The 24,047-nt window shown below is 36.1% G+C and overlaps 1 protein-coding gene across 2 annotated transcripts; it reads left to right on the forward strand.

The window, feature by feature from the left end:
* The first annotated feature begins 1,400 nt into the window (after window positions 1–1,400).
* LOC114299895 (ABC transporter B family member 11) lies at window positions 1,401–13,718 on the forward strand. Of its 2 annotated transcripts, none has more exons than XM_028244732.2 (13): window positions 1,401–1,653; window positions 1,905–2,409; window positions 2,778–2,832; window positions 2,963–3,138; window positions 3,221–3,442; window positions 3,563–3,801; window positions 3,919–4,444; window positions 9,932–10,205; window positions 10,580–11,463; window positions 11,788–12,054; window positions 12,156–12,419; window positions 12,605–12,898; window positions 13,017–13,718. In XM_028244732.2, the coding sequence occupies exons 2-13, from the start codon at window positions 2,035–2,037 to the stop codon at window positions 13,368–13,370; spliced, it is 3,930 nt and encodes a 1,309-aa protein (XP_028100533.2). In that variant the 5' UTR covers window positions 1,401–1,653; window positions 1,905–2,034; the 3' UTR covers window positions 13,371–13,718. The 2 variants fall into 2 exon arrangements, with proteins under 2 accessions (XP_028100533.2, XP_028100527.2); XM_028244726.2 differs by having other exon boundaries at window positions 1,437–1,653; window positions 1,887–2,409.
* The last annotated feature ends 10,329 nt before the right edge of the window (window positions 13,719–24,047 follow it).

Consider the following 24,047-nt stretch of genomic DNA (forward strand, 5'->3'; position numbering starts at 1 on the left):
AAAGAAGAAAGAAATGAAAGAAATTGAAAAGAGTGGGTGTATAATATTGTGTGAAAGTGAAGGAATAGATGGAGGAGGCGTTTTGACTTTTTAGTATAGGAGACGAGACGAGTGGGTGGTAGCGTGGAGTGGGTTGATTCATTATTCTTTCCGGTTCCGATTCGTAGCTCGAATTTTTCGTGGCTCGAGTGGCTCGAAATCCCAAAACGACGTCGTTTTAGGATGTTTTTTTATTCTCTTACCGGTAAGATAATATTTTTCGTACTATTCGCGCCATTCGAGCCTCACTTTCTCGAGCTACGGAGCATTTTCCTATTCTTTCAACGACATTACAAATTCAGACATATTTAGGTTTCGTTTGGAAGTGGGTTAATTTTTTATTTTTTTGACTTTTTTAATTATTTTAGTCTAGGTTAAAAAGTTTGATTTAGAAAGAGTTTTTTTACTTTTTTTGACTTTTTTTCTGAGAAAAGAGTAATGATTATGGGTTGGATATGATATTTTGTTTGTTGCGGCTAAAATAGCATATTTTGTCTTTTGTGGCTATTTTAGTCAAAAAAAGCCCAAAAAGCCTCTTCCCAAACAGAGGCTTATAAATTCAGAATTTATTTTAAAATAAAATTACTCAATTTGTTTGGTTTGATTTTTCAAGATTTATTTTTTAGAAAATTAAAATTTTTTATTTTTCATATTTTTTTATTTTTACTAAATTTTTTAATATTCAAAGTATTTTTTAATTTTTAGATGCACCTAACATAAATATACTTAAAAAGTATAATATTTGTGAAAAAAATCTTTAAAAAATTCACTAAATATAAAAAATATAAAAAAAAAATTGCGAGAATTCAATACATTTTTCATATTCTTGTGTATTTATTGATTTTTTTATAAATATTTTACTTTTTGAATATATTTAAGTAAGGTGTATCTAAAAAAGTAAAAAAAAAATTTATTTAAAATTTTAAAAATATTCACTAAAATTAAAAAAATTAAAAAACTTAATTTTTAAAAAATTAAAACTAAATACAGTGAATGATTTAAATTTATTTTACTCATGAAGTCATACTTTATAAATTTAATTCTTACCACATAAATACATTTAAGATAAATTATGAAGGAATAAGAACGAATTCATAGCATTTTTTTGTTATTCTTTAATACTGGTTAGGGAATTTGGAAAGGAATTTGGAAAGGAAAAGGAAAAATGTGTGTGAAAATAGATGAAATATAAACATGTTTTATTCACATTTCACCTACCTTTTTCATTTCTCTTTTCAAATTCCTCCTCAAACTCCCAACCAAACACAGCATTAAAAAATCACGGAAATTCGTGGCCTTGCTCTTCAAGAAAACTCACATGGGGATGTATTTATTTACTATTCCCAAAGTATATTGTCCCTATCTATAAATACTTGCAGACTAATATTAGCAATATTGTACAGAACTGAATCTTGAGGAAAGGAGTTAGTTGTACGTACATACATACATGATACATACATATACTACCACAACAAACAATTGCTTCTTTCTACATAAGAAAATCTCAGATCCCACCCGCTCTCCAGTCCCAGTCCCAGTCCCATCCCAAAAAGAGAGAGAAAAGCGTGGGAAAAAAACACATTTTTATCAGATATCGAGAAACCAACCGACAAGGTTAAGTTTATGCTTGCCAGGCGTCTCATCGTTCATTCCATTTTCAGCTTTTTTTTTTTTTTTTTTCGTACCCATCTGTCACTCACACACTCTCACACATTTTGATCTTGAGAGAATCAAATATCTCATCGGTCTATTGAATCTTTTATTGTTTTTTGTTGTTTTTTCTGCTGTTATTGGATCTTTTATTATTATTATTCAACGTCCCTCCTCACTGGTCCGACTCTTTTCAGCTTGCTCCTTATTTGCAGCTAATCAAGGACATCCCAGCATCAATATTCCTTCTGACTGCGACTGAAATTTTGTACTAAAAATTAATTTTTCAGAATGTAAAATATAGTATTGAATTTGATTGAAGAAGAAGAAGAAGTTGTTGGTAATATGGCAGGGGAGAATGGGTTGGAATTGCAGGAGGCGGCGGAGGGGAAGGGGAAGAGGAAGGGGAAGGAAGAGGCCATCACATCAAGAAGCCTTACAGTTGAAACAGAGGCAGAGGCCACCACTGACGCCGGCACACCATCAAGTTCCGGCAGCACCAACACCAACACGAACACAAACGCAAACGCGAACACTGTTCCTTTTTTCAAGCTCTTCGCTTTTGCAGACTCTGCAGATGTTGTGTTGATGCTCTTTGGTACAATTGGTGCTGTTGGGAATGGTATATGCATGCCCCTCATGACTGTTCTTTTGGGTCAATTAATTGATTCTTTTGGACAAAACCAAAACAACAAACAAGTGGTTCGAGTTGTTTCTCAGGTAACAACAAACAAAAATACAATACAATACAATACAATACAAAATTCACTCCATTTTTCTCTCTCATTTATGTTTTATTTCACTTCATTGCTAAGCCAGCTATCATGGGAAAAATTCGCAATTGAAATTAACAGTTTTCTATATTGTGTACTTTTCAATCTTCTACTCCAGTAGCACACTTTTATTTAAGGAAGCTTGATTGCTAATTGATTTAAATTTTAATGTGAAGTTAATATTTCTTAGTAATTTGAGAAATATCTCCTCTCTCTCTCTCTCTCTCTCTCTCTCTCTCTCTCTCTCATTTTTCCTGATATAGTGGAATGCAAAATGTCATTAAGTAGTTAGTTAATAACTTGATTACATCGTAGGTATCACTGAAATTTGTCTATTTAGCATTGGGGGCCGGTGTGGCATCATTTCTCCGTAAGTGCATCCAAATCCAATCTCCTTAAGGAGTATTATTATTATTGTGATATTGCCATTCACCACTAATATTTTTGAAACAAAAAACTGTAAAACTGTTTTTGTGTGTGTTGTTAATTGTTTTTGATAGAGGTGGCTTGCTGGATGGTAACGGGAGAGCGACAGGCAGCAAGAATAAGGAGTCTTTATTTGAAAACTATAATGAGACAAGATGTTGCTTTCTTTGACAAGGAAACCAATACTGGTGAAGTTGTCGGTCGGATGTCAGGTGACACTGTTCTCATTCAGGATGCTATGGGTGAGAAGGTACCACCACCAACTCAACTCAAACAACAAACACACACACGTATAAAGATTCTCTTGCATCTTTTGTTTTGATGAATTGCAGGTTGGAAAATTTACACAACTGTTGTCCACATTTTTGGGAGGGTTTGTGATAGCATTAATCAAGGGGTGGCTTCTTACACTTGTCCTGTTATCCAGTATTCCTGCACTTGTAATAGCTGGTGGAGCCACCGCTATCATTGTATCCAAAATGGCATCCCATGCACAACATGCTTATGCCAAAGCCGCAACTGTAGTTGAACAGACTATTGGCTCAATTAGAACTGTATGTCACTAACTAATCCATGCATCTCGATTCATAAACTTAGACACGTTTATTAATTTGTTTTGTTTGTTTTGCTTTCTACAATCGGTTATGTTCACCTTTGTGTTTCCTGTATCTTAGGTTGCATCATTTACTGGGGAGAGGCAAGCTGTAATTAATTACAACAAATCTCTTGTACATGCTTACAAGTCAGGTGTTCAAGAAGGCTTGGCTGCTGGATTTGGTTTCGGAGCAGTTATGTTTGTCGCATTCAGCACTTATTCTTTGGCTATATGGTTTGGTGCAAAGATGATTTTGGAAAAGGGATATACCGGAGGTGAAGTGCTAAATGTAATTGTCGCTGTGTTGAGTGGTTCCATGTGGGTTCTGCTTACTTGTAAACCATTTTCCTAGTAACTTTCTCTCAAACTAAATAGGAAAATGTTATAAATTCATTCATTTATACAATCAGCTTTTTTTTGTAATGTCTGTTTCAGGTCACTTGGGCAAGCATCACCTTGTATGAGTGCATTTGCCGCAGGTCAAGCTGCAGCATTCAAGATGTTTGAGACTATAGCTAGGAAGCCAGAGATAGATGCATATGACACTAGTGGAAAACAAGTAGATGACATTCGTGGGGATATAGAGCTAAGGAATGTGTATTTTAGTTATCCAGCTAGGCCAGATGAGCAAATATTCAGTGGATTTTCACTTTTCATCCCTAGTGGCACAACAACAGCTTTGGTTGGACAGAGTGGAAGCGGAAAGTCAACAGTAATCAGTCTGATAGAGAGATTTTATGATCCACAAGCTGGTGAAGTTCTTATAGATGGTATTAATCTCAAAGAGTTCCAGCTAAACTGGATTAGGGGGAAAATTGGTCTGGTAAGCCAAGAGCCTGTGTTGTTTACGTGCAGCATCAAGGACAATATTGCCTATGGGAAGCATGGTGCAACCACTGAAGAGATTAAAGCAGCAGCTGAGCTAGCCAATGCTGCTAAATTCATTGATAAACTGCCTCAGGTTTGAAGTTCTTTACCCTTGATTACTTTCTTTCTTATGTACGCTATCTGAAAAATCTAGAAGTCCCCTAGATGTTGATTTGTGATTATGTATCAATTTTAAGCAGTATATAACAATCCCAATCAAACAATCAAGATAAATCGACACAACGATTTAACGTGGAAAAACCACAATTGGACAACTCCAATTGTGATAAAAAAACCACAGACAACAGCCACAAAACAATCCACTAATAAGACATAAAGGAATTACACAGGTATACTCAATTACGTAGCGAATCCACGCCCGAATTGAACCAACCTCTATGTGTCTCTTCCAACCCTGTCTTCACCTCGGAATTGTCTTGACGATGAATCACTCCGGAATCCACCAAAGTTTCTGGCTCAAATTCTTCAGAATCCACCGAAGAACAACTCTCTCTTTCGTATGGAATTAAACAAACTATCCTTTGATGTAAACTTCTAAAACCATGAGTTGAATACTCAATCAAAACATCAAAGTAAACTAGTAAAATATCCCCAGATATAAATCTTAGAATCCAAAAAGAAGATCTGGAGGACTTATCCAAGTTTTGGAAGAAACCCAACTACTTATAGAAAACCAAAGTAATCCTAGTTTTGGAAGAAAACCAATTCCTTATAGAAATCCAAGAATCTGTGTTCGCGCGGTCCGCTCGAGCGTGGGAATTTCCGCTCGAGCAGAGGCTTCAAAATTGTGTGATTCATATAGGCTTCACGCTCGAGCGGAAGTTTCCACGCTCGAGCGTCGAATCACACCATCCAGTACTTTTCAGGCGAAACAGAGATGCTGTGAGCTTGCAATCCCCGCTCGAGCGTCACTTTCCCGCTCGAGCGGGACGACCAAAATTGGAAAATCAGGAAAACTTAATCCTATTACAACCTCGGTTTTGATCCATGGAAATTGACAAAGGCACGATTCGGGTTGGATTCACATCTAATAAACGTATAGCCTCACTGAAATAAAAGGTGCGAAAACAAATACAACTGAAAGGAGTTTTGTCAAACGGCGTTGCCAAGAATAAAACCTAACAATCTCCCCCTTTGGCAATGCCGTGACAAAACACACCTAACAAATAAAATCCTAAACACCCCAACCCATTACAGCCAACAAAAGCCAACTTCTTCCTCAAGGTCATGATCTGTAAAACAGTTATTAGTGCCACAATCTCCAAAACAACTATTAGTCCCACAAGAGTATATGAAAAAGCAATAGACATATGACACAATTATCTTAAAACATGAGATGGAAAACATGAATAGATGAAAACTAAGACTCATGAAAAACAACTCTCAAACAATAAAAGCAAGATCATAAACCAACCTAAGTCAAGATGAACCAAACTCCCTCTCACTAAAAGCAACCACAAACACTGAAAACAGTGAACAAGAAGAAAACGACAAAAATAATATGGTGGAGCAAGCAAGGAATTTCAGATTTGTACCTTAAAACACACAAGATTATCCAAGAAACACAATTACTAGTAAACACAATGTGCACAGTCTATAGAAAATTCCTCATGAAAGAAAGTGATGTATTATGTGAAAAGCATAGATCCCATGAGAAAAGTGTGTGTGCGACTCTTGGAGTTCAACAAACACTAGATTCAATCCTAATAGTGATATGAAAGCTGGACCTCCGACAAGAGAATCTAAGCACAACAAAGGAAAGTCAAACCACTAGGAATCAAGGGGTATTTGGTGAGTAAAGGCGAAGGCTCTCCCTCAATCAATGAATCTTTTCTTTTTTTTTCTTTCTTTCTTTTGCATATTTTTTCTTTTTTTTTTCTTTTTCTTTTTCTTTTTCTTTTGCACAATCATTGGCGGTTGACACACTTAAGAGTATGGAAACCGAACCAGAGAAGTATGGATACAATAAAGATGGCCTGGTTAGTGACTCTGAGGTAGCCTTTTCCTCATGGCTAGATTGCAAAGAATTGAGGGGAAAGCCGTGGAGGTGCAAAAAGATGGAAGGTAGTTAAGAGACTCAACATCACCCATGATATGCTAGTATAGGTCAATTCCTCTAGAAAAGCAAAAGATACAATGCTAGAAGTCCATAGAAAAAAATAATCACTAAGGCGGAAGACTCCAAAATTTGCTAATTCAAGAGTGTGTACAGAATGAGACATACTAATCAAAAAAACTCACACTCCAAAATGAGTAATGACCACATAAAGCACACATATATTAACATGTAATGGATATTCTCATCAATTCCAATATGCACCAAGGACCACACAAAAATTTCAAGCTTGCAAAACCAAACTAAGAAAATCTTTTGGGGATTTTTTTTTTTTTTTCAAAAAAAAAAAAGCAAGACAAAAAAAAAATGAACAAACACACATGTAATGACAAAAAAAACACAGAAACTCAAAAACTAAAAAGAATAAACAAATTAACACAAGTCAAGTTTTCTCACCCAAACCACTTTAGTATGAACAAAGTTGTAAGAATTGCGGTTCTTCGGTGGTGTCTTGACATTGTGGTTCTCTTCCCTTTCAATGAGGACCTATCTCGACATGGTTTCCAACTTCTTATTTCTAGGTCTAGGCAAATACACTCTCCCATGCAACTTATAACAATAAGGGCGAATATGACCATACATACCACAATGATGCCAAATAAAAACAGGGTGTACCTTCTTTTCTTTTACCTTACCAACTCTAGGAAGTCTGAAAAGTCCATCCTTACGTTGAATTTTTTGTTCTCCCTTTCTTTGAGTTCTTGTATCATGAGATGTAGATGCACTCTGTTTTTGCTCTTTGTTATCACCAAAGCCAATGCCACTCTTGTCAGTACAAATTTGTTAAGACCCAATGATATTGTCCAAAGTCTTTGATCCTCTGTTCCAAAGAACAATGGTAGCCATAGCACACTTGAGTTATTCCTCTTTCTTGATCATTAGTTCTTTCAAAGCAACTTGAGACATCTCGAGAGTTTCAATTTTTTCTTCATATGTTGCATAAATCTGTTGTAGCTCATTCCTCTCTGTCTCACAAGTCAAGAGTTTTGCACAAAGAGCTTGTCGATCATTAGCTATCTTGATGGCATCAATCCTAGCCTCAGAAATCTCCTCCTTTAGTTTGACATTCTCACTTTCACATGCTGTGAGTTTCATAGTGAGTTTGTCATTCAATTTGGATAACTTAAGAGACTCCTTATACAACTTTTCATAAGCTTACTCAAGCTCTTCATCCTCACTCTCCAAGGATTCATCATCAGTGGCATTCTCAACTGACCTCTTCGGATACTCTATTCATCCTTCAGTTTCGGAAGCCACTATGAAAGTAAGGAATTGTTTATGTCCCTCTTCGCCTTGATCTTCATTGTCACTTTTATCTTCATCAGATTCTGATTCATCATCCCAAGTGATAGCGAGGGCATTCTTCTTCCTCAAACGAGTAGGGCATTCTGAAGCAAAGTGGCCAACTCCTTGGCATTCATAGCATTGGACTCTTTCAGAGTTCCCTTGTATCTTTCCTTTCTCCTTCTTGGCTATAGAATTAATTTTGAGTTTATCTTTGCCTTTAGATTTATGAGTATGAGTAGATTCCAAAAGATTTGGATTCTTTTTCAAAAAAGATTTTTTTAATTGTTTAACAAAAGCAGCTGTAATCTTGGAATTTATCTCACAATCCTCATCAGAATCCTCTCCAACTCTATGAGCACTACTAAAAGCAATATCTTTTTGTTTCTTTTTGAAATTCCTACGTGCCTCATAAGTTTGGAAATTTCCAACCAACTGATCTAGCTTGAGGTTGTCAACATCTTGAACCTCCTCAATAGCCGTAACTTTTGGTTGGAACCGATCGGGCAAGGATCTCAAAATTTTTCCCACAACTTTGGATTCTGGTATTTTTTTCACCTAAATTGAAGCAGGAATTTACAATGTCACTCAATTTCGCATAAAATTCATCAAATGTCTCACTATCTTTCATTGAAAGGTTTTCGAAACTAGACGTGAGCCTTTGAAGTTTTAAGCGTTTAACAGAAGGAGTGCCCTTATAAATGGTTTGTAAGATATCCCAAGCCTCTTTTGCGACTTCACAATTACAAATACGACTAAACTCTTCAGGTGTGACAGCGCAAAAGAGAGAATTGATAGTTTTACTATTCCAGCTACTATTTTGGTAATCAATTGTGTCCCACTTTTCAATTGGTTTGGGGAAAGTTACTCCATCAACGGTAATTGTTGGTCCGGTCCACCCATTCATGATAGATTGCCAAACTTTTTCATCTATAGATTTCAAAAACAATCTCATCCGAGCTTTTCAAAAAGAATAATTGGATCCGTCAAGTAGGGGTGGTCGAACCATAGAATTTTCCTCGCGAATTGAATCCATTATCACAAATCAAACAAGATCTGGCTCAAAAGTTTTAAAAAAACAAACGAGCAACCCGCTCTGATACCAATTGAAAAATCTAAAAATCTCCTAGATGTTGATTTGTGATTATTTATCAATTTTAAGCAGTATGTAACAATCCCAATCAAATAATCAAGACAAATCGACACAACGATTTAACGTGGAAAAACCACAATTGGACAACTCCAATTGTGATAAAAAACCATGGGCAACAGCCACAAAACAATCCACTAAGAAGACATAAAAGAATTACACAGGTATACTCTCAATTACCTAGCGAATCCACGCCCGAATTGAACCAACCTCTATGTGTCTCTTCCAACCCCGTCTTCACCTCGGAATTGTCTTGACGATGAGCCACTCCGGAATCCACCAAAGCTTCAGGCTCGAATTCTTCAGAATCCACCGAAGAACAACTCTCTCTTTTGTATGGAATTAAACAAACTATCCTTTGATGTAAACTTCTAAAACCAGGAGTTGAATACTCAATCAAAACATCAAAGTAAACTAGCAAAATATCCCCAGATATAAACCTTAGAACCCAAAAAGAAGATCTAGAGGACTTATCCAAGTTTTGGGAGAAACCCAACTACTTATAGAAAACCAAAGTAATCCTAATTTTGGAAGAAAACCAATTCCTTATAGAAATCCAAGAATCTGTGTTCGTGCGGTCCGCTCGAGCGTGGGAATTTCCGCTCGAGCAGAGGCTTCAAAATTGTGTGATTCATATAGGCTTCACGCTCGAGTGGAAGTTTCCACGCTCGAGCGTCGAATCACACCATCCAGTACTTTTCAGGCGAAACAGAGATGCTGTGAGCTTGCAATCCCCGCTCGAGCGGGACGACCAAAATTGGAAAATCAGGAAAACTTGATCCTATTACAACCTCGGTTTTGATCCATGGAAATTGGCAAAGGCACGATTCGGGTTGGATTCGCATCTAATGAACGCAGAGCCTCACTGAAATAAAAGGTGCGAAAACAAATACAACTTAAAGGAGTTTTGTCAAACGGGATTGCCAAGAATAAAACCTAACACTATCTATTCACTTTCATAAGCTTGTTAATTCTTTATTTTCCCTTTGTATTTTAAATATTGGATTTAGGGACTGGACACCATGGTAGGTGAGCATGGGACTCAATTGTCTGGTGGACAGAAGCAGAGAGTTGCCATAGCCAGAGCTATACTAAAAGACCCGCGAATTCTACTCCTAGATGAAGCAACAAGTGCACTAGATGCAGAATCTGAGAAGATTGTCCAAGAAGCATTAGACAGGATAATGGTCAACAGAGCTACTGTCATTGTTGCCCATCGCTTGAGCACAGTGAGGAATGCCAACATGATTGCAGTGATTCAGCAAGGGCAGATAGTTGAAAAGGGTAATCTTATCAGTATCATTGCTAATTTGTTGACAAATTGAAGAGTAAAAAAACACCATAAAATGTATTTCTCATAAAAACAAATTGCTTCTTTCATACTTTCTCCTCCTGCTTATTGTGAAATTTTGAAAAAATTTCCAAACGCCAAAATAATTCTGATGTAAACATGGTTAAAACTTTTCCAACGTAAAGTCACTCAATATTTTTTTACCTTATTCATAATGTTTTCCTTATAATTCCCACAGTTTAGAAATTTCTAGGCAATAATTTAGTTTCTGAATCAAAACTCCTTATTTCCTTCCTTCAAAATATGTGTCATAGTTGTGATAAAGAAATATTCATTATGTTTAGTATCGTATGTGTTAATTGATCAGGCTCACACTCAGAACTACTCAAGGATCCAGAAGGAGCATACTATCAGCTTATAAGATTACAGGAAGCGAACAAAGATTCTAAACAAGTTGTAGTGGACCAAGACAAATCAGAATCTATTATCGAATCGAGTAGGCAGTCAAGTCAACGGATGTCATTCCTACGTTCCATAAGTCGTGGATCCTCTGGGGCAGGAAATAGCAGCCGCCACCATTCAGTTTCATTTGGTCTACCTACAGGTTTCAATGTTCCTGAAACTGCATTAACAGAAGCTGAAGCCTCGTATCTACAACCGTCAGACAAGCCTCCGAAAGTCCCACTGCGACGACTTGCCTATCTCAACAAACCAGAGGTTCCTGTGCTTATAGCAGGAACTATAGCTGCAATTGTTAATGGCTCAATATTTCCAATTTTTGGTCTACTTCTTTCAACTGTGATTAAAACGTTTTATGAGCCACCTCATGAATTAAGGAAAAATTCAAATTTTTGGGCACTCATGTTTGTTGTCCTTGGACTTGTATCATTATTGGTATATCCAATGCAGACGTTCTTCTTTTCTGTGGCTGGTTGTAAGTTGATAAAAAAGATCAGATCAATGTGTTTTGAAAAGGTGGTTCACATGGAGATCGGTTGGTTTGATGAGGTCGAGCACTCAACTGGAGCGATTGGAGCAAGGCTCTCTGCAGATGCAGCTACTGTACGGGCTTTAGTTGGAGATACACTTGGTCAGCTTGTTCAGGACTCTGCAACAGCAGTTGCAGGATTGGCCATTGCTTTTCAAGCAAGTTGGCAGCTGGCGCTAATTATCCTTGCTTTGATACCTCTGATAGGATTGAATGGTTTTGTTCAACTGAAGTTCATGACAGGGTTCAGTGCAGATGCAAAGGTTTGCTTTTAAACTCATTATCATACGTTTCACAATTGCGACATTCTGTCGAATTTTCTAATTTGAAAGAAAAGGCTATCACCATAAATATTACTTAAGATTGAGGGCTGCCGTGAGTATATAAGGTGTCCCCACCTTCTAAAAATTTGAAGTTACCATTTGAAAGAGAATTTCTCTCTTGCACACTGACGGCAGCCATTCTGGCAAAAGATGTTTCAATTTTGCCATGTTTTTCATTGATCTATTAATTAATTTTTTTAAAAGAAGGCTTTCTTGAGATTTTGTTCCCTAATAATTCATAGAGTTCGATGTAAATGGTTGTAGATGATGTATGAAGAAGCAAGCCAAGTTGCCAATGATGCTGTTGGAAGCATAAGAACAGTTGCTTCTTTCTGTGCGGAAGAAAAAGTGATGGAATTGTACAAAAAGAAATGTGAAGGACCTATGAAGACAGGGATAAGGCAAGGATTGATTAGTGGGATTGGTTTTGGGCTGTCTTTTGCCTTGCTGTTTTGTGCCTACGCAGTCAGTTTCTATGCTGGAGCACGGCTAGTTGAGGATGGTAAAACAACATTCTCAGATGTTTTCCGCGTGAGTATACACACTGCAATTCCATAATTATCCAAAAGCTAAACATGACGAAATTAAATGATAGTTTTGATTCAATTGTTGTGAGGTTGCCTCTCTCGTAGGTTTTCTTTGCTCTGACCATGGCAGCCATTGGAATTTCTCAATCAAGTTCCTTAGCCCCTGATTCTACTAAAGCCAAGACTGCTGCTGCTTCAATATTTGCTATTCTTGACAGGAAGTCTAAGATAGACCCAAATGATGAGTCCGGGATGACTTTAGAGAGTGTAAAGGGAGAAATTGAGCTTCGGCACATAAGCTTCAAGTACTCAACTAGGCCAGATGTTCAGATTTTCTGTGACCTCAATTTGACTATTCATAGTGGCAAGGTAAAATTCTATCTTTCCATATGTTCAGATTTTCTGTGACCTCAATTTGACCATTCATAGTGGCAAGGTGAAATTCTATCTTTCCATATGTATATTTTTTTAAAAGCTCTATTTTAGAAGGGGGCATTCGTACAATTTCAGCTCCAAATTGTGTTATTGTTGTGTTGTGAATCTAATCTTATCAGACGGTAGCTCTGGTGGGAGAAAGTGGATGCGGGAAATCAACAGTGATAGCATTGTTGCAAAGATTTTACGATCCTGATTCAGGTCATATTACTCTAGACGGAATTGAGATTCAAAGGTTGAAATTGAAATGGCTCAGGCAGCAGATGGGTCTGGTGAGCCAGGAACCTGTCCTGTTTAACGACACAATACGTGCAAACATTGCATACGGAAAGGATGGAATTGCATCAGAGGCAGAAATTTTAGCTGCATCAGAAATGGCAAATGCCCACAAGTTCATTAGCGGGTTACAACAGGTTAGGAGACACCGTCAAGCAAACAGATGGAATTGATTTCATCATTCAATCCTATTTCCTATATATATATTAAACATGTAATGTATGATTTTTTTTGTGGTGTTAATTTTTTGGGCAGGGGTATGAGACGGTAGTAGGAGAGAGAGGAGTGCAATTGTCAGGGGGGCAGAAGCAACGGGTGGCCATAGCTCGGGCAATGGTGAAAAGTCCGAAAATACTACTGCTAGATGAGGCAACAAGTGCGCTGGATGCAGAGTCGGAGAGGGTGGTTCAAGATGCATTAGACAGAGTGGTGGTGAATAGGACAACAGTGGTAGTGACACATAGATTGTCCACAATCAAGAATGCAGATGTAATAGCGGTGGTGAAGAATGGTGTGATCGTAGAGAAGGGAAGGCATGAGACTCTCATCAACATCACTGATGGTTTTTACGCCTCCTTGGTAGCACTTCACATGACCTCTTCATCCTAGCCAAACCACACTCGTCTAGACCTCCCTCCCTCTCTCTCTCTCTCTCTCTCTCTCTCTCTCCCCTTTCTTTCTTTCTTTTCATGGTTTTTTGGCTTCAGCTTTGATATAAATACTATTTTCCAACCTTTTTTTTTATTTTGTTTCTTAGGTTGACTTTGATCTTTGGGATAAAAGATTGGTGAAATGTCTGTCAAAAAAAGGAAAAAAAAATATTCTGGTTTCTGCATTTGGTAATGGTTAGATGACTTCTTTCATCTGAATGAATATTTTGAATAGCAAGATAACAGCTCAAACAAAGCTCATTGATGTTTTGATCTTCTTCTATCTATTGTAGTAACTTTTTGGACATATACATGTGTGTGATGTGTTGTATGTATGGTATCAATGTTATGTTGTACCACTCTTATTATCATATTATTAGATTAAATGTGCCACGTCCTTTGAGGTTGCAATGTGGGAGGCAAACAAACAAACTAATATAGCCATTAATTACTAATTAATAACACAACGCAGTGTTTGGAGGCTCTCTGTTTTAATGAGTTAATAATAATTACTGGTTTATTATATTGATGGCCAAGCTCAAAATCAAAATTAAAATGCATTCCATGCTAATATTGAAAAAGTTACAACTGGAAAAAGGAATGGTAAGCAGTGGGAGGAAAACAAACAAAAGGGGACTCCTTTTAAAGAAGAAGAATGGTTCAAATTCCCAGGTGGCGTCAAACTTAATAACTACTGCTGTGGTGATGACATGATACATAAAGCGCTTCTTCGGCTATTTCAGTTATTAATTTAATTAGGCAGCAGGAGGTCATATATATATGATTAGTAGATTTTTGGTTAAGAGGGGTGCTATGAACTCATTACTCAATATTTAAGTTTTAGACCGGAAGAGAAGGTGCTTACCAATGTAAATGTTGGAAAAAAATGGGTTTTGGTAAACTTTAGTATAAAATTAAAGTGGTCCCAACTATTGGTTGAGGTGGAATTAAATGGGTTTAAATTCTTTGTAATAAGATCTTTACACCACATAAAGAATGACTAAAAACCATTGAGAATTAAATAAGAAATTGTCTCATAAATATGGCCTTATAAATGAGGTATTGGGAATTGTGTATAACTGCCAATTCCACATTGATTGTAGAGAAAAACTTTGATGGGTATTTAAGCCTTAAGATTATGAGAAAGGCATGAGCCCTTTGGGGCATCCAAATTTTTCGAAGGAAAGGAGGCATGGATGCTTTAAGGATGGGCTTGGGCCATGACTATGGTCCAAGTTAGTTATGGCAAAATTGCCACATGCTGCCTGCCCGACCTAGACCGGGCCAGATCCGAGTCCATGGATCTTGGGCTTGGGAAATGGGTTAGGTTTGGGCTGGGATTGGTGGTCCACCAACTTGTTCTTTTTGGGCTAGGTATATTGCAGCAAGCCCAAGTCTATTACAGAAATGTATATACACATATATTGTGTGTTTGGGCTTGAGGGAATGGGTTAGGTTTGGGCTGCGCCAGATTGGTGGTCTACCAACTTATTCTTTTTGGGCTAGGTCTATTGCAGCAGGCCCAAATCTGTTGCAGAAATGTATATATACATATGTGTTTATTGTGTGTAACTCACATTTTAAATTCCCATCAGTTTTGTGCATTATTCTAACAATTTTGCAGGAATAATGGCCGCCATTAGTGGCCAGCCTTAATGGCTGGAGACCCCATTGTGTATAAGAGAAGACTCATCTCCCTTGGTTTGGTACAGAATATTTTGCCTTCCAATCATATAGTCAGTTTGCTTGCTCTTATAAAATCCTTCCTATGTGAAAGAGAGTGTTTCCATTGTTGGTTCACCAAGCTAACAGAAGGTGCTTCTAAGTTAGTCGATTTAAGCCATCTTATTCTGGAAGACAGAAGAAGACGTTCCTCCCACACTCACGGTAAGACGGCTAATCTGTTTTAAGGACATTATGGTACCACACAAAATTTGGTTTGATTCCTCGTCTTTCAGTAAATTATATGATATGTATTTTTGTATTATGCTCTACAATGTAATATGGATTTATTTGGTGTTCTATTATTTAATTTAACAAATCATGAATCTATTTATTTTGTTTAATTGTACATTTTTAACAACAGTAAATTTTTAAAACAATTTGTAGTAGTAAGTTTTATTTACTTGTATTGTTAGAAGAATTTTATATGCGTGTATTTGGTTGTAGCAATTTTTAACATTGCTTGTAATTTGGTTAGCAATTTAAAATTGCTTGTAAGTTTGGAACTTTGTTTGGTTTTCTGGAATAGAAACCAAAGTGTTTAGCCTTGGCTAAAGAGTAGTTCTTATTTGTTTAGAAATGACAACTAAGACGGATTTGGTTTCAAACCTTTAGGGTTTGAGGAAGTCTTTGGGTTTAATTATTTTATTCTCAAAGTATTGGAAAACCAAGTTTGAAGTAAATTTTTGGTTATAATCTGATTATTTTCAAAGTGTTTTGGTTTGAAAAAAGAAACCAAATTTTAGCATTAGCTAAAATATTTTTGATTTTATTCAAAAATAATGGACTTAGTTCCGAGAGTACCGGTTAACTTTTATGAGTGGTATAATTCTGGTAGCAAATTTTATTTGCTCGATAATTGATTTGTTATAACCTGGTTTATCTCCTAGAAAAATTAATTTTAAATTTGTTTCCCATAGACTAGGAGTCAACATGCTCTTGAAAGTTTTGTCAAAAGGTTAACTGGGTTTTAAGTGGGACTGATGTGACCCCTCCAGTTTTCCTGAGAACATTCTTGATCATGTTCGATTCTAGGTTAAGTGGTGAGACTAATTTTCAATTAAATTTCTAACTGTGGATTTTCTAGTGTTAAGTTTAGTTTCTAGAAAAACAGAATAATGAAATTCTGTTGTGATTTTTCAGAAATTGCTTCAAGAGGTGACAACAATAATGTTGTTCCAACTGACAACCTTAAGCCTTGCGAGATTCTTAAAAGAAGATTTAGAGAGATCGAGTGTGATTAAAGGAAATCATAAGATTGCATGATAATATCTCTAAATTAATCAGAGACAATTAGTATATTATCCTTGTGTCAATTATAGTTGTTACCTAAAAGACAACCTAAGAGGGGGGTTGAATTAGGATTTTACAAATAAAAATAATAATACCCTAATAAAAATTATGACTAGCACAATAGATAAACATAGTTGATGAAATAAAAATAATTAAAACAAGTGTTCTAACAACTATGTCAATTAATGATTTTAGCACAATAAAAATATAAAATATAGATATGACAATTTCAATAAAATAAACAGATAAGGGAGAGAGATGCAAACAAATTTATAGTGGTTCGGTTTCAACTCGGCCTACGTCCACTCCTCAAGCTTCACTTGAGATTCTTCACTATTTTCTAGCTTCACAGGGTGCTAACAACCTTTTTACAGATGGAGCAATCCTCTACAGATTTTACACAGACTTTCTAAGTCAAGAACATTAAATGTATTACACTCTTACAAGGTTGAAAAGTAGGTGTTTTTGCTTTCACAGAAAGTTGCAAGAATTATCTCTCAAAGATAGATATAAAAATGAAGCTCTGGTTTTTCTATAAACCTTACACAAGAAAGATGGGCTTAAAGCTATACGTCCCAGTGTATAATTTTTGAAAGATGATGTAAACAAAAATTGAAGAACACTTCTCAGAGAATTTTTCAGAGAATAGATGTGAATGATTATAGATCAAAGAATATTTTTTGGTTTTTTGTAACTTGTTTACATTAGAGGCTTTAGTATATATAATGAAACTTATAGTCGTTGTATTCATTTGAATTTATAGCCGTTTAGAGCCGTTGTATTCATTTGAATATCTTCCACTCCATCATTACTAATTTGAATATCTTCTACTTGAACCTTTTGGCATGCTGTTGCGCTGGGCTGTTTGAACATTTTGGTCTGCTGTTGTGTTGGACTATTTGAACCTTTTGGCCTGCTGTTGTACTGGGCTGTTTGAACCTTTGTTTTGGGCTGTTTGAACCTCTGGTTTGGGCATTATTTTTGGGTTGAAATGAATTCTTGATTTAAGCAAATATTAAATACATTCAAACAATATTTAGGATAAAAGTTTAAGTGAGAAATAATGGGACAAAATAAATTTTGATTCTATTTTTCTCTTTCAAATAAATTAAAACATAATTAAATAAATCATCAAAATAAATTTTGGATTCTATTTTTCTTTTCAAATAAATTAAAATATAATTAAATAAATCATCAAAATAAATAAGTCTAACAATTTATCCTTTTTTATGATGGCACGCAATGATGTTTTGATTTGATTTGGGAGTAAGAAAAGCTCACTCTCAAGTCATGCTCCCTGAATTCATTTCTAAATACATAGGTTAGCACATGTGTAATAAATAAGGTTTAATTAGAGACATGATATGAGACTTAGATATCAAACTATAAATACATAATCATTAGATTAGTTTTCAAATAATACCATAATTTGAAAATAATACTATAATACATAACATCATAACATCATAAGTTTTCTCCCCCTATGACATTATCAAAAGGAAAGCATGGGTCAGAATCTGGAGGATGAAGAGGAGGAGGAAAATGATAGTGATAAATGGCATAAAAAAATAGATAATCAAAACATATATATACATATATATATATATATATGATTCGCCCACGTCTCTCTTTTCCATCGAAAATCACGTCGGACACGCGGCCTCACTTTTGCATCAGCCGACCGACAAAAGCGAGACGAGTCAATCAGCTGCCTCGGCTCTCTCTCCCTCTTGTCTTCTTCTCCTCTATCTTCGTCTTAATCACTCTCTTTGCCTTCTTCTTCCTCATGAGCTTCCATCTCTTTCTTCTTATGCGTGAGAGAGATAGAACAAAGAGACTGAGCAGAGCAAAAAGGCTGCCAAAAATGACCCTCCTTTCGATTACATCTCTCTCTCCTATTACATGGCCTCGTCCCGTCCCCTTACTCTCTTTCCGGACTTGAATGATCCTGTAAGTGCTGTTGGGCCAAGTGCCCCGACTCCTACTCTTCCCAACCTTCCTATGATGTCGATTGAGCAAATAATGGCAGCTCAATCAGACATTGAAGCCAATCATTTCATACTGATGTCCTGTATGGAGATGGTGACTGCAGTCATAAAATTGGCACATCAACTACAAAACAGAACGAGTAAGCTCCACCAGGTCAACGCCCAACTCTCTCTGCTCCAACGCATGTACAAGGATGCGTGAGCAGAGATTGGCGCACTGAAGGCCGAAAATAAAGAGCTTAAACGGAAGACCACCTCCATGGCTCGATTTGGAGCAGCGTCGTTCTTGGCTTCTGATAGTCGGCGGGGAGTGCTCGCTCTCAACGAAAGCACGGGGGCAGGGCCTTCAAGGGCCTCCCAATGTGATAAAAAGATGAAGAAAATGATGGAAGAAGCGAGTAAGTAAGATCGGCGTATGGCCGTAAAAAAAATGAAGGGTTTTTTTTTATTTATGTAAATATGTTTATTTTGATCGGCGTATGGCCGTAAAAAAAAATGATGGGTGTTTTTTTTTTAATGTAAATAATTGTATTTTGTTTTTGTTTTTATGTTTAAGTTCTGAAAAATGAAATTAAAAAGTAGAAGAAAAAAAAAATTAAGCCCAAACAAAAAATAATAATGAGAAAAAAAATAAAAATAAAAGAAATTACGCTTAATAGCAAAATAAAATAAATTAAATTAATTAAAATAAAATAATACCAGCAGAAATTAAACTTAATGGGACGTTGGTGTTGCTGGAATGGTAATGCAAAAAAAAATACCATGAAGGTTTAAAAAAAAAATCAATGTATGCAAAGTTAATTTTACCTCAAGATACAGAACCCCAAAAAAATTACATAGTTGAGAATAGCAAACTGTTAAGGAGAATAAATTTATGAAGGACTTGAGAGCATTCAACTGATATAAACGTTTCCATATCAATGTAGTAATACACATATATCATTTTAACAAAAATTCAAGTTTCACAGTCATAACAAAACTTTTTAAGTAGAAATCGACATTCCAAGCTCATCACGAATAAAATTGAAGCGATCCTCGCTTAGGGGTTTTGTGAAAATATCCGCCAATTGCTTGTCGGTGTTTACAAATTCAAGTACAATATCCCCTTTTTGAACATGATGTCTTAAAAAATGATGTTGAATTTCAATATGTTTTGTTCATGAGTGTTGAACCGGATTTTTGCTTAAATTAATGGCACTAGTATTATCACATTAAATAGGGATATGATCATAATGCAAATCAAAGTCCTCCAATTATTGTTTTATCCAAAGTATTTGGGCACAACTACTTCCGGAAGCTATATATTCAGCTTCGGTCGTTGATAAAGCAACAGAATTTTACTTTTTGCTAAATCAAGATGCTAATGAGTTACCAAGAAAGTGACAAGTGCCACTGGTGCTTTTTCTATCAATTTTGCATTCGGCAAAGTCGACATCCAAGTAACTAATTAAATCAAATGCAACACCTCTAGGATAAAACAGTCCCAAATTTTGAGTGCCAACAAGATATCTAAAAGTTCTTTTAACAACACTGAGATGTGATTTCTTAGGATTTGATTAATATCTAGCACACATACAAACACTAAACATAATATTGGGTCTACTTGCAGTTAAATAAAGAAGTGAGCTGATGTGACAACCCTCACTACTATTTACTGATAACACTACTGATTACTGCTAAACTGAGACTGATCATGATAAGTAATTGAATTGATTGAGTGTGTTAGTTTAAATGCGTGTTTATCGGTTTGACTGTTAAATTATCTGTTCATGTATTATGTTTAAATTGCAAATTGAAGGCCTTATCGGCGGTCGAATCTAAAATTGATTAGTGTTTTGTGCTAATTAGAATTTATGTGATTTTGTGGCATGTTTAATTGAAATGTGATTTGGTATGATTAAATTGGATTAATTAGAGTTGTATCACATTAGTTTGCCTTTATTTCCATTTTGCCACTTAGTGGGTTGTGCTAGACCACTCATTCTCTCACCCTTTGTATTGTCTTAGCACCTTTTCCTCATTCATTCTTGAGACCAAACCGACTGAGAGAGGGAGAGTAGGAGATTAAGTTGATTCCTACAAGTCTTGCTTGAATCTAAAGGAATTGAAGAGCATTTACATATTTGAGCTTCTACATCTTGAATTCAAGACATAAGGTAGAAATTTCATCCTCTCATTTGTGAATTGAAGTTGTGTCTTGCTTGATTCATGGAATTTTAGTGATCTAGGTCATAAATTGGTTTAAGATTGTTGAATTGAAGCTTATATCATGCATGCATGTGTATATCATGAAGTTTAAGGTTGTTTTCAAAGAAATTCTTGCATGCATGTCCACATTTTTGTTATAGTCTTTGAACTCACCATGTTTTGAAGTTAAATCTTGCATTTGATCTTGTTTTAGAGCATTGGAATTTCAAGGAACCCATGCATGTGTTGAATTTGCATTGTTCGTCATGTTCTTGAAGTTTATTTGAAAATTGTGCTTAATTGAACTACCCTTGGGCTTTGATTTCTCAAATTGATCTTTGAAACATGTCATATTATGAGTTTGCAAGTGTTTTTCAGAAAATTAGCCCAAGAGGATTGAATTTGATGATTTAAAGTTGAGTTTTGAGCTTAAGGTTCAAATCTGGAATTTCCAGATTTTGGACCCACGCTCGAGCGAGGAACTTCACGCTCGAGCATACACTCTGAATACATGAAGTCCGCTCGAGCGTAGAAAGTGACGCTCTAGCGTGAAATTCGTGTATCCAGTACTTTGCATGTGTTTACAGTCCGCTCGAGCGAGAGAGTTCACGCTCGAGCGAGGACTTGTGTCTCACGCTCGAGCGTGGATCGAGCGCCCGTCGAGTGTGATTTTTGTGCATCCAGTACTTTTACTGTAGCTTACAGTCCGCTCGAGCGACGGAAGTCACGCTCGAGCGGAGCTCATTTGTCTGCATGTCCGCTCGAGCGTAAAAAGTCACGCTCGAGCGTAGAAAGCCACGCACGAACGAGACCCCTGTTTTTTGAAATTTCTGAAAAGTGTTTTAAAGTGCATCTTTGCATTCTCATTCCATCTTAGGCATTCTTAGGCCTAGTTTAAGGCATCTTAATGAGGTTATTGATGTAGAACCACACCGAGGCAATTTAGGAATTAAGTTATTATTTCCCAACTGTGTAGCTTAGTATGTGTTCATTCTGTAACTGTGTACGGTTGGCATCCGAGGACGCTTTAGCTGCTTAGCCCAGTGCTCTGTGAGTAACAATGTTGTAAAGATATGTTCAATTGAGATTATTTTCTGAACAAATAACTGTACTGCTTTATGAAATGACACTGTTTACTGAATGAATGTTTGTCCTATTTGTGAACTGTATTCGTGGTATCCATAGCAATTTACTGTTACTGAACTGTTACTGCTACTGTTACAGAGATCTCTGTCGGTTCCCATATTTGGAACCACTACTGTTTACTGATATGATGGCCATCATTGACTACTCGGTCTGTTAAGACCTACTGTACTGTTTTGCTATTGGATATACCACATATGACTATTATAGTTTCTGAATGACTGTTATGGCATGAATTATGAGCCACAAACTGAATGACTGATATACTGATAAACGACTGTTTTCAATACTAAAAAGACATTCATTCTTAACCTCTTTACGCATATGTTATTCACTGGGCTTTAGCTTGCTGTTTATATATATATGTATGTGTTCAGACACCAGACCGGAGTTAGTAGCGTCGGATTAGCTCTTGTTTTGTCAAGCCAACCACCGTGCCTCACTGCGAGGTTCCAAGTCCTTCAAGCTAGGGCTTTTTGGGGTGTTTTAGTTTTTCCCTTTGTATCTGGTTTTGTAACACTGTATAGACTGAATGATATGTGTACCTGTACTGTACTGTTATGGTAGGGATTTAGTCCCTAACCTGAATATCTGTATATGATGTATGTACATACTGTTTTGTTTCGAATGTGAATATGTTATGAAAAGTCTTTTTGCATACAGACTGTCACAGCTCATTAGACATCTTTTAATTACTGTTTTGGCTTCTGCCAGCCCCTGTACTTTGTATTACTGTTTTACTGTTAAGCAGGCCTTCGGTAATCACAGATTACTGGCCGGTTACGGTGCTAAACCCATAAGGGCGGGTTTGGGTCGTGACAACCGATCATACCTCGATATTTTGTTTGATCAATGGACTTACCTTTTTCATCCTTGTCTAGCTTAATGGATGTGCTCATAGATGTTCCAGCTATTTTTGAGTCATACATACCAAACTTTTTGAGTATTTCTTTTGTGTACTTCGCTTGGTTGATAAAAATTCCTTCCTTACATTGTTTGATTTAAAGCCCAGGGAAATAATTTAGCTCCCCCATCATGCTCATCTCAAACTTACCTTGTATACACTTAGCAAATTCCTTACACAAGGTTTTATTAGTAGCACCAAATATAATATCATCCACATATATTTGCACAATAAGTAAATCATCATTTTTAGTTTTAACAAGAAGTGTTGTGTCAATCGTACCTCTAGAAAAATTATTTTCAATCAAAAATTTACTTAATCGCTCATACCATGTACAAGGTGCTTGTTTCAAACCATATAAAGCTTTTGATAGTTTAAAAACATGATTTGGAAAAGCATGATCTTCAAAACCTGGGGGTTGTTTAACATAAACTTCTTCATTTATAAAACCATTAAGAAAGACACTTTTTACATCCATTTGATAAAGTTTGAAATCTCTAAAACATGCAAATGCAAGTAACATGTGAATGGCTTCTAATCTAGCAACCGGAGCAAAGGTTTCATCGAAATCAATACCTTCTTCTTGATTGTATCCTTGTGCAATAAGTCTAGCCTTGTTTCTTATAATTATGTCGGATCCATCAAGCTTGTTTCGAAATATCCATTTGGTATCGATAATGGTATGATCTTTAGGTTTTGGTACAAGTTCCCGCACTTTGTTTCTCTCAAATTGGTTAAGCTCTTCATGCATAGCTATCATCCAATGTTCATCGAATTCGGCTTCTTGAAAGTTTTTAGGCTCTATCTGTGAGAGAAAAGCCAAGTTACTACAAATGTTTCTAAGTGAAAAGCGAGTTTCAATACCTTTTGTAGGGTCACCTAGGATTAAATCCTTAGGGTGATTATGAACAAACTTCCATTCTTTTGGCAAATCATCATTGTTTCCTCCTTCTTCTTGAGGTGAGAGAATGGGTTGTTCAATCTCTTTGTTCAACTTACATGGTTGGTTCTCTTCTTTGTAGATACTTGAATCTTTCACATTTGGTTTCAAATCTATATTATCACTAACAATTTGCTTTTGAACAAAGATGTTAGTTTCATCAAATGCCACATTTATAGATTCTTCCACAACAAGAGTTCTTTTATTAAAAACACGATAAGCTTTGCTAGCTAAGGAACAACCAAGAAAAATTGCTTCATCAGATTTTGAATCAAATTTACTTAAGTTATCCTTACCATTATTATGCCCAAAACATTTACAACCAAAAATATGCAAGTGACTAATGTTGGGCTTTCTATCATGCCAAAGTTCATAAAGAGTCTTTTTGAGAATAGGTCTAATTAATGCACGATTTAAAATATAGCATGCGGTATAAACGGCTTCGGCCCAAAAATATTT

Source organism: Camellia sinensis, unplaced genomic scaffold (assembly GCF_055761805.1).
Source record: "Camellia sinensis isolate YWXY unplaced genomic scaffold, ASM5576180v1 Unanchor6, whole genome shotgun sequence".
NCBI lineage: Eukaryota > Viridiplantae > Streptophyta > Magnoliopsida > Ericales > Theaceae > Camellia > Camellia sinensis.

Excerpts from the sequence above, each read along its gene's own strand:
- LOC114299895 (XM_028244732.2), top strand. The coding sequence starts at position 2,035 with ATGGCAGGGGAGAATGGGTTGGAATTGCAGGAGGCGGCGGAGGGGAAG. Across the intron at positions 2,410-2,777 it reads TGGTTCGAGTTGTTTCTCAG|GTATCACTGAAATTTGTCTA; the intron begins GTAACAACAAAC and ends ATTACATCGTAG. Across the intron at positions 3,802-3,918 it reads GCTGTGTTGAGTGGTTCCAT|GTCACTTGGGCAAGCATCAC; the intron begins GTGGGTTCTGCT and ends TGTCTGTTTCAG.